At 35.4% G+C, this 11,489-nt stretch overlaps 1 protein-coding gene across 1 annotated transcript in view; it reads left to right on the top strand.

Annotated features, from left to right (window-relative positions):
* The first annotated feature begins 10,958 nt into the window (after positions 1–10,958).
* The window catches only part of LOC148956831 (kinesin-like protein KIF23), a 30,750-nt gene continuing 30,219 nt past the window's right edge, over positions 10,959–11,489 (top strand). Inside the window, exon 1 of the mRNA XM_089092163.1 lies at positions 10,959–11,228. Coding sequence (XP_088948289.1) covers positions 10,959–11,228 — 270 coding nt within the window. The remainder of the gene's footprint in view (positions 11,229–11,489) is intronic.

Genomic DNA, 11,489 nt, shown 5'->3' with positions numbered 1-11,489 from the left:
GCTAGAGCAATTTTGCATCTATCACAGAGTATGTATTTTAACCTTATAATTGGATAATTATAATAGATTCACTAGGTGTTCTTCATATACAAAACTTTACCTTATTAAAGTCTTTGGGGTGGGGGCGGCTTAGTTAGCAGAAGGAAGAAAAGTTTAGCATAGACAGTAGGAGAGGGGAAGGTGAGGCTGAAGACTCATTCAATACGGGGCAGAACTTCACTTGTCTCCTCCGTTCCCGATTCAGGAGATTAGACAAACTCATTGGGCTGTAGAATGTTGGACCGTTGGAGTTGTAGAAGACGTTAAAATACTCAAAAATACTTTATATTTTCAGTTATTGCAGGATTGATTTCAAAGATTGTGGTGAACCCCCTGGCCAATCATTTGGGTGAGCCTCAACTCATAATATGCAATTTTGATCAATTGTTAGTAGTAACCATCTTTTGAATTTGCTGGGGCCCCTGTACCAAACAGGTTTTTCTGGTAGGTATTCTATTCTACAGGACATTACACCTTTGCCAAGAGATTTACACAATTTCTAGTTCAAGGTATATACATGTCTTTTTTTAGTGATAAACCAAAACCAGCACGTCTTGTTTCGCTGTTATGCAATTATTTTTTGTATATATTCAGGTTTCAAATTAGGTTCTTCAACAGTTTTGAATAGTTCATTCAACTTAACACTACTGACATTTTTTGTGAACATTTACATAGAAATGGATAATTCTAAGCAATTTCTGGTGAGTAAAATTTTCTCATTATTATGATAAAAAGAAAATATCTTGCAATTAAGTTAATTAAAATGTTATTTCCTCAAACTATGAAGCTGCCTCTTTTAAAAAGCTTCCTTCATCATGAAATATTAAACGACCCGTGCATTTTAATTTTAGTAAATATTCAAAAAAGAGAGGCATATACACTGATTTTGGTTCATTGTGTATGAAAAATTAAAATAGAATGTGCATATTAGTTTCGGCAGATATGAAAGGCTGCCTCCCTCCTAAATATCTTGCTCTTTATACTAAAGTTCGAATTTCGTTCAAATCCCAAAGGTTGGTCTTCCTTTTTTTCTGTGATTTTAAGTATTTCGTAATTTAGGTATATAACTTTTAAAAGCTTTGCATATAATTGTCGACTTTTTTATGTTTCGATACAATGGAATTGAAGATCCTATGCCCCCCTTTTAATATTTTGAATAAGTAGGAATTGAGCTAGCTAATTAAATTTTGTCATTTTTTTTTATTTCAAATTTTGAGGGTTTAATACCATGATGTTCGTATGTACGCGAGGCTTTTATAAAAATATATGACTGGGAAGAGGGCAATGAACCAATTCTAACACAGTTTTTCTTTATCCGTTAAAAACGAAATTTTTGTGTTAAATAAGTAATTCTTGTATCTTTTAAAAGAGCTTTACGGAGTTTGAGAGAGACTCTGTTCCCCGATTCCGTGTGGTTAGAGGGGGTTGTTTGTGCAGATTAATTTTTTCTTCTATAAAAAAGGGGGAAATTATTTTGATATTCAAAAAAGAGAGGCATGTTCACTTTGATTTTGGTTCATTGTATATGAAAAATTAAAATAGAATTTGCATATTAGTTTTGGCAGATATGAAAGGTCGCCTCCCTCCTCAATATCTTGCTCTTTACACTAAAGTTCGAATTTCGGTCAAATCCCAAAGGTTGGTCTTCCTTTTTCTGTGATTTTAAGTATTTCGCAATTTAGGTATATAAGTTATAAAAGCTTTGCATATAATTGTCGACTTTTTTTGTGTTTCGATACTATGGAATTGAAGATCCTTTGCCCCCCCCTGTTAATATTCTGAATAGGTAAGAATTGAGTTAGCTAAGTATAGATAGCCTTTTAACCCATGTTTGTAAATTTAGGTCTATAGGCCACTGGGTTAACGATCTAATTTAAAGCCTATAGACTAGAACATTTAATATTTTTTCTAAATTGTAAAAATAGAAAACAATGATTCCTATCCTATGGCTATAGACTACTGATTGTCTAATAAAAACGTTTGATTTCAAAGCCTAATATATTTCTCGTGAAATTTTTACTTTTTGCTTTACTGAAATGAGATAAATGCTTTTCTAAACAAAATTATATGGATGATGATACTAACTTTCTTTCTGTAAAAAAAGGGGGAAATTATTTTGATACTAATTTTTTCTCTTCTTTTTAAGGCAAATTATGAAGAATGCTCCTCCAGCTGTAAAGAGAGCTATGGGTACCGCAAATAGCGAAGAATGTACCCCTCCTCCATCAAAGAAAGCGCAAGATGACGAGGCCGCCTGGTCAGTGTCTGTCCCAATGCAGTCCAGTCAAAAACCGAAAAGACAGTGGGCCATAAGGATGGAGAACTCCGCTATACAAGCTAGCGACATCGATACTGCATCAATGCAAGTTGCAAGGCCAACAGTAATCAGATTTGCTAGTTCATCGGACCAGCCAGGACTCTATGCAACCTAGCAAGAAATTCGAGTCAGCCTCATCCGATCAAGATGGTGGGAACACTCCTCTTCACGCCATGCCAGGGACTTCTGATGTACAAGTGCAGCCAGAACTTGTAAGTTTATATATATTTGTTTTCTTTTCCGTATTTGTTTTCAAAAATAAGACAAATTTTCTTAGGTGCATAGCTTTTGATGAGTAAAACTTAAAATTTGTTTCTATAATAATAATAATAATAATCCCATTTCATTTTCTTTCATTAACCAAATTAGCAGTATATAAAGGAATGCTTATAACACTGAAATAGCTTACCACGCATTTCTATAAAAAAAAAACCTTACCTTGTAACTTCTATCTTCTCTTTTAGCCAAGACGTTTTCTAATGCATAAATCCAATTATTCCTTTTAAACAAAAACTAACTATTTGAAAACAGACTATTCGCTATTTCACAGTTGACAAATCATTTTTAAGCTGCTATATATTTTGCACTAGCCTTTGCGTATATCCGGTGTTTATCAAATTATCCCATCCCAACAGGCTGAATTTTAATCCGCTTTGATATGTATTATTCGAATTTTAAATAGGGTTTAATGTAACAGGATATCTTTTCACAATAAGGTCTTTTTAATAATCTCCAATTATATCTTTCACAGTGTGGCCAATAAAAAATATTTTGGGCGAACTCACTTCAAGCAATTGTTTTCATCGAAAGATTCATTTGAGAAAGAATTTGAGGCTGTTCTATTTGAACACTGCTCTGAAGTCAGATATCTCAACTTGAAAGGGCATCAATCCTCCTACCTCAAAGGAAGCTCCCGGTTCCCAAGGGTCCTCTCAGGGGGAGGGGGGTAACTTTTTAGTTAAAAAAAAAAGAAAAGTGTGTTATAATTGTAATAAAACTTTCGTCAAAAAAAACACTTACTCCATTCATTTTCTAGTTTCAGAGGGAAGCTGTGAAAACTTCTTACGTCCTTGGTCCGGGACTTTAAAGTATTATTGGTAGTGTTCCCCACATACCGGATAGGTGTGATCCCGCATTGTTTGATAGTCTCATGGATTTTCAATTTCCAGCTGACGAAATGGACAGTCTTATTCAAACTGTTGGGCCTAATTTTTCCGGGGACATTTTTAACGGCAACTTTACTATTAGTGTATTGAGTCCTTAACAAACAGGGTCAGGACTTAAAAATAGTGCTACGTCCCATGAATTGCGTGAATTTTATTTGTTAGAATCTGCTCTAAGTCATTTGCAAACATACAGGGTAGATTTTAGCTCCCCCGAGGAAAACGCTAGCATTATTTTAAATGACCCCGTGAAAGTTCTCCATAGCTATATCGACCAAATTCGAGCAAAAATTGAGATTCAGATCCAGAATTGAGGTGGTCGGGGGGGGGGGGAGTTAAAGCATCGGTTAATCAAAAAGTTTATTTACAAAAGGGGACATCTGGGGATATTTTTTATTTTCACTTTTCGACAGGCAACTTTACTTTCTATCAAGGTCTAAACAAATTTGAAGAAAATTTTTTCCACTGGTTAAATAAACTAATATCAAATTTCGACACATGTCATGAGAGAGGTCGTGGGTCCACCGTTTTATACTTTGAATGCATGGATATTAATCTCATTAGATTTAAAAAAAACTTTATTTTAAGGGGTGGGCGGGGTAAAGGAATAAAATATCATCCGGATTTGTCGAGTACGGTAGGGGTACCGGGTTTCGCATTTGACACTGGACTACAAAGCTTTAAGTATACGTTTTTAGCAGCAGCCCATAAAACACTAAAAGATGAATCATCAATGAAAAATCTCTACAAACTTGCTCGTAACGGTGGAAAAAATTTCCCTAAATTAATTTTTTTCTTTTTTTTAGTTATTTAGCGGTTGTCATTGAAAGAAATACGCATATTTGAGAACGAAATGGAAAATCTTGGGGGGGGGGTGGTTGTTCTCTAGTATGACAATGAATTTGTAGATGGGGGAAAAAAACCGAATAAAAAAGGAGTTTTGTATTCAGTGAGGACACATTCGGTGGAAAATATTAAAAATTGGGTATGGGTTATTTACGAGCCCCCCAAGGATGTTAATTCCTCTGGCAATTTTTTTCCCGTCACTGCGTTAAGTCGACTCGTCTCTCGAGGTAGAAAATATGGAGACTGTTTTTATTGCCCCCTGTGCCTTGGGGCATTGGAGCATTGCGAGATTCATGCGAGTCACAGGATAGACGTATCGGCAGAACGCAGACACTTAAAAATTGTAAAATTTTCAAAATTCCATTCTGCAATCTGTTAAAGTGTGTATAGACTGTGAAACAAGACTGATTGAGGCATCGGATCCATCAAGGCCAAATATAGTCAAGGAACACAAACTAGTTAAGTATTCCTATGCGCACGTTCGTCGCGACTGCAAAAATAAAATGCGCATGGAAGAGTTTTTTTTTTACTATGGATGAGAAGGGTAGTATGGAAAAGCTATTTGTTTCTTTAAGAAAAAAGGAAAACAAGGCAATTTCAGGATTACGTCATACCAATTATCCAATGACATTGTCGGATAAAGAGCAACTGGCGCTGGAAAAGGGGACAATTTGCTGGGTATTTAGGAGTGGCCTTGCCCCAAAAGACGCGGTCCAGGACCATGACCACCTTATTGACCCCAATTCATCGGGTCATAGTAACTTTCGTGGGTGGGCTCACAATTCGTGTAATTTAAAAATTAAACAGCAACTTTTTCTACCTGTTTTTATACATAATGCTAACTACGATCTAAAGTATGTGCTACCTGCATTGGCTCATCTTCGAAGAAATGGAACAATAGAGGATGCATGGGTGATAGACGGCTTTACCTACAAAATCATACCTAAATCGTCGGAAAAGTTGCTTGTTATGGAATTTATGTGGAAATTTGTTGTAGCTAGCATTGAGTACACGAATAAAATTTGCTTTTTAGATTCCTACAGTCTTATCCTTAAATCATTGAGCGAAGTAATTCAAGTGCAGAAAAACGATGACGGCAGCAATGCTTTCCCCCTTCTCAAGCAACAATTTCCAAATGATTTATATGATTTGTTGACGGTCAAGGGAATATATCCTTATGACTATAATTATTCAATGTCAGGATTCGCCGAGACTAGTCCTTCAGTTGAAATTTTTTAAGACAGTCTTCCTGATCGTAGTTGTTCTCTCGGTGAATACAGTTTTTTTGACAACATTTGGCTGGAGGGATGGTTTAAAAACTGGCTCGACTGTTCTAAACTTTATTTGATAAGTGACATGTTAAATCTGTTATACATTAAACTTAATAATACGGATAAAATCTATAATGACTCTAATCTTGATTTAGACTATAATTTTTGTTCGCCTCATCTAGTGATGGACCTCCTCCTGGAAATAAATGGGAAAAAAATTGGCCTAATCACCGACATTGACCAGAACATATTCATAGACCGATCAATGAGGGGGGGGTATGTCTTTCATGGCGGCCGTATCTTGGAAACTGATCCAACAGGAGAGAAGACGGGGAGAAAATTGAATGCAGTTTTCCTGGATATGAATTCTCTCTACCCCTCGGCCATGTCCCATTATGCGCTACCGGGCGGCGACTAAAAGTGGCTCAATGACTCAGAAGCTCCTCATTTCCCCACTATTGACAGTGCTGAGGAAAGTGGCCCGGCTGGACGGTTTTTTGAAATTTACTGAGAGATAGCATACGAACTTCAGGAGTCAGAAAAGGATTTGTTTTCCCACGTATAAATATAACTATGATAAAGCCCTCGCAAGACTCTTTTATCCCTAGAAATAGGCGTTTATTTAAGCTTGGTGGAATGTATTTGACGTAAACAAAAAAATACATATTTGATGACATTCTTCTGAAAAAAAACATAGTTCTACATAATGTAGCTATTAAATTTATTTACAACAACGGTTTCAATGTCAAAAAGTTTCAACGAATACTCGAGTTTAGTAAAAAACCCTATTTGAAAACATTTGTTGACACTTTTGTCAACAAACGCTCTGCAGCACAGACGAAGGCCGAAAAAAAAATTTATAAACTCATTTTGAATTCGGCTTTCGGCAAAATGTGTGAGTGTCTGTAATAGGAATCGTTGTGGCGTTGTGACTGATCCCGAACAATGAGCTTGAATTATTGCCGATCAAAATTACACTTCATTTGAAGCCATTGGTCTGGATATGGTATTTTTGAATATAAAAAAAGGATGCATAGTCTTGAAGAAAAACATTGTTAAAGGCAGTGCTCTCCTGCAGATCGCAAAGAACCTCATTTTGGAATCCTACTTTAATGTGACTAGGGTAGAGTTGCCTGAAAACGGAGAAGTAGAGGTCTACTACGGTGACACGAATTCTCTACTGTTAAAAGTAAAAACACTAAATCTAATTGATGATTTAGCGCACGGTGAAATTATCAGTACACGGTTGGACTACAACAATTAGTGTAGTATTTACCGTGAGCTATTAAACCGTTGAGCACCAAATAAGATTTTTTTTTTTAAATCGTAACCAGGAAGCGACTTGATTTCCCGTGGTATGTTTCTAGGTCCGAAGGTGTACTTTATACAGACAAATGACGAGGAAATCAAGAAACGTTGCAAAGGAGTACCCACGCGCTATGTGGACAAGAATTTCGACATGGACATTTATAGGAATTGTATTACTGAAAATACAATTCCAAGAGCCAAATTGTTGGCAATTTGTTCTCTCAACTACAGGAACTTTACTGTAAATGTAGAAAAAATTGCCATGAGTTCTATCTCCGACATGGTTTATGTTTGTCAAGATGGTGTGAATACCCTCCCCCTTGGTCACTATTTAACCTCAGACCGGGCCGAATGTGTTGCCCATAGGGAAAGTCTTGGTTTAAATAAAGTCCTGTAAATTATTTCCTAAAAACCTTTAGGGGGGGGGGGGGCCTCGCGGCGGGGGGGGGCGGCTGCCGCCAGCGGGGGGCGCACCGTCACAATATCAAAGTTATCTTTTTTTGACTTAGAGCAGATTTTTTTTTGTAAATTTTTCAAGTGCTCTCTCTCTCTAATTTAATGTTGTATTTTTTTCTCTATAAGTAAACAAAAAAAAAAGTGTTTTTTCTCCGTGTGTACCTATGTAAATGTTGTATTTTTTATTATAAATAAATTTTAAAAAAGTGTATTTTTTAAGTATTGTTACTTTTTTATGTGCATATGATAAAAGAAAAAAATATGATTCTTTATTCATCTTCGTCTTCTTCTTGAAGAACAGAGTAGTAGTAGTAGAAGGGAAATTATTTAGTCATTAGACAATTAGGGTCTACAGTTAGTTGTCCAAGTGAACTGTTGAAGGGAAAATGCATCAATTTAAAAAACCGTTCAGATCGTTTCTGTGTGGGCCCTCAATTTCGGGCAAAACAACACTCTTAACTAAAATAATTAAAAATTGTGATAAAATGTTTGCGGAAAGGCCGAGAAAAATCTACTATTGCTATAGTATTTGGCAGGAATCATACAATAAAATAAAAGCAATTGCTGCCACCACCATGGGATCGGTGCAGATACAGTTCATACAGGGACTTGATGTTTTCAACATTATTGAACCAAACTCTTGGCTGATCATTGACGATCTGGCTGAATCTATTGAACAATGGTCCCAGCATTTGCTGCAATTGTTCACTGTTCGCTCTCATCATGAACAGATGTTCATTACTCTGGTTCTCAAAACTCTCTTTCATCAGAGTAAATGTATGTGAACACTTGCTTTGAACTGAACCTACTATCTTATTTAAAGGGCTGTTAGTGATTCTCGCTCACGAATAACCCTCAATAAACAAAAATATCCAGTAGTCCCTAAATTTCTGCTCTCAGCATACAATCAGGCAACTAATAAACCCCACGGTCATATCCTATTGGATCTTAATCAAAATACACCCGAGGATCTACGTGTAGTCACAGATATTTTCGACAATGAAATTACAGTATATCTCCCGGTGAACACTAAAAAGACCTATTAGTCGCTATCATGACACTGAAGAAACTACATGAAAAAAGGCACTTGTTTTCAGTTCTAAGCACTTCAAAACCTCAGCTTAGAAAAGCAATACTCAAATATGGTATTGACAATGATTTCATTAATCTAATATCTGAAATTTGTCTAAATTTGACCGAGGGTAATGTATAACTACCATAAATAAATAAGAAATAGGAATAGCAGTGTTGTTCAATTGTTCGTACTTGGGCCTCTAAAATTAAAGTAAAGAATTTAAAAGGACACGACTTCTTCAGGCAGGCGGTAGCTTTTTCACACTTTCACTGCCAATAATTGCAGGACTTGTAAACAGTTTTCTCTAGAGAATGGCAAAACCCTATAAATTGACTCCAATAGAACTCGCTCTCTCACCCGTGGAAAACTTAGAGGACAATCTGAGTAAATTCCTCGACAATGAAACTATTGAGGATGATAAAACTGATTTTACTTCAAGATGCACTTCGCCAAGTGGACAAATACTATCGATCGAAGCCCACTGCTGCTGCTGACCCCAAAAAAGAATCATCTTCTCAACAGTCTGCTGCTGTTGTAACGCAATTAAAGAAAGAGGAATTTGATTAATTTATATTGTAAATTGGAAATATAAGGCATCATAAATTTCGTGAAAAATGAAAACGACTCTTAGCCTATCTCCTTGGCAATGGTCATATTCAATTTGAGATCAAATGGAAAAGGATTGTAATTGAAAGTAAGAGCTATAATTATATCTATTTAATGTATGACATAGGAAAAAATCATAAGGACTATTAAAATTTGACACTCATCTATACAACTTTCTGAATATACTAAACTTCCTAAAAAGTCTTATTAGCAATAAAAAAATTCTAAAAAAAATTAAATGAAGCTCTATCACCATAAACAACAATAAAATATGAACTTAGAGAAGAAGATTTTAAATCAATTTTGGAAAATACTAGCATACCACTGATAGCTAGACAAAAGCGAAGACGTATCAAGTCAGCGTCACCACCAACAGCCAATATGCAACAGTTGAGTGAATGATAAACAACTTCTTTACATTCAAAATGGCTGACATTCTGAAAGGTGCATATAAACTATTAGATGTGGCGGGGAGTTTAGTTTTCCCCAACCCAATTTCCGAGTTCAAGAGTGTTTATACTAATAGAGTACGCGACTATCTGCAAAATGAACCAAGCTACACTCTACATAGAAATCATAGACTTCGTGCCAATCCATATCGAAAAACTAAAGACTTTTACCCATGGCATATACTGGAAGCAGATCTCCTGACTCTAGATGAGCTTCAAAGATGTCACCAGACACCGTACAAGTACATTTTACTTGCAATCAATGTTTTTAGTCTCTATGCATATGAAATTCCATTGCGATCAAATAGAGGTGTTGAATTTGCACAGGAAATTTAAATTATTCTATAAAATGATTAATATAAAAAAAATTCAAACTGATATCTTTTTTTAATATGTTAATCATAATTTTTCAAAATTAATATAATAATATAGTAAAATGCTATATAACAGTCACAGTCCTATAAAGTCTGCATTGTCCGAACGATTTATAAGAACTATTCGGCTTTTAATTTCAAGATATTGTACATTGAAAAATACATCAGCTTTTATTCATGATCTAGATAAAATCATGTTGATTTATAATCAACGACCTCATCGATCATTATCCAACTCTACACATACGGAAGTTCATCATTCGGATCATAATACAATTGACACCTTTCTTAAAAAGTATTCCAATGAAACAACAGTCAAGAAGAAGAAGAAATAAATTCAATGTTGGTTATACGGTTCGAATTAATAGAACAACTAATTTTTTTGAAAAGGGGAATTACTTGTGGTCCACCGAACTTTTTAAAGTGGCAAAAATCCTAGACACTAAACCCATAATTGATCTCCTGTGTGATAACAAATATGGAGAGATTCTCGACGGCTTTTATGACTTTCAATGGAAAAAAGTTAAAAATGCCAGTGAAATCAATAAAATTGAAAAGATATTAAAGGTACATACTCTTAGGGGTAAGAAACAGTTACTTGTTTGATGGCTAGGATAAAACTCTGACTTTTATTCTTGGATCGGTGTTGAAGATATTCACAATGCTCAATGATTTCTATGTAACTTTCATGTCCAACGTTTCCGATCCTCTCTACAATGACTTGAATACGACAAGTGATGTTTGGACAAAACTCTCACCTGCCGTAAAATTTGACGGTGCGTATGACGTGGCTCTTGTCGACTGTATTCTCAAAAATACCCATGACATCCTGAGAAAGGTTCGTGTCTATGAAATAAACGCTATACCACTAGATTGTGATATGAATTGGTTGGGCTATGCTGACTATGAATGGCTTGAAGCACTTACATCTAGTGACTATCCAAATACCAGATTGAAATATATTGAATATTCTAATGAGGGATTTGTCATGAAAAAAATAGAGAAATGTCATATCGCAAATATGGTATTTTTCACTGTAATCATTCAATAAAAAATGATTGGATTTTCACTAGATCAACTTGTTGACACTAACATAATTATTCTACCTGATAATTTGAGAGATGTTCTTGCCTTTAAACAGAAAATGATCCATGCGACAAATGCTTGCGCCGTTTACGGGATGGATCAAGCTATTTTTGCCGACTACACACCTGGTTTCACTTCGGACTCTTGCATGTTCTTCTACGTATCCTTTGTGGAAATGTTAGGAGTCTGCGATTCAATTATTCCTTTCCTACGTGTTCTTGAACAAAAAACAACTAATGTACTTGTTCATTAGTATAATATAGAGCATCTTCAATATTATCCTGTAAACACTTATAATTTGGAACTCTGTCAGTTAACACTAAGAAGTGAATTGAGTGATCCTCTAGCAATAACAAAAGGCCTCGAATTTGTTACATTTAAGTTTCTACCGATTGTAAACGACTACAGCACAATAACCTAAAAAATGAACAACAGGAGAATTCTATTTGTCGGTCCTGATATTGAATGCTATGTCGTTGCTTTGAGTCCACATCAAATA

This window comes from Artemia sp. Qi Xiang Cuo, chromosome 1 (genome assembly GCF_049724085.1).
Source record: "Artemia sp. Qi Xiang Cuo chromosome 1, ASM4972408v1, whole genome shotgun sequence".
Lineage (NCBI taxonomy): Eukaryota > Metazoa > Arthropoda > Branchiopoda > Anostraca > Artemiidae > Artemia > Artemia sp. Qi Xiang Cuo.
This window is presented reverse-complemented; position numbering and strand designations above follow the sequence as displayed.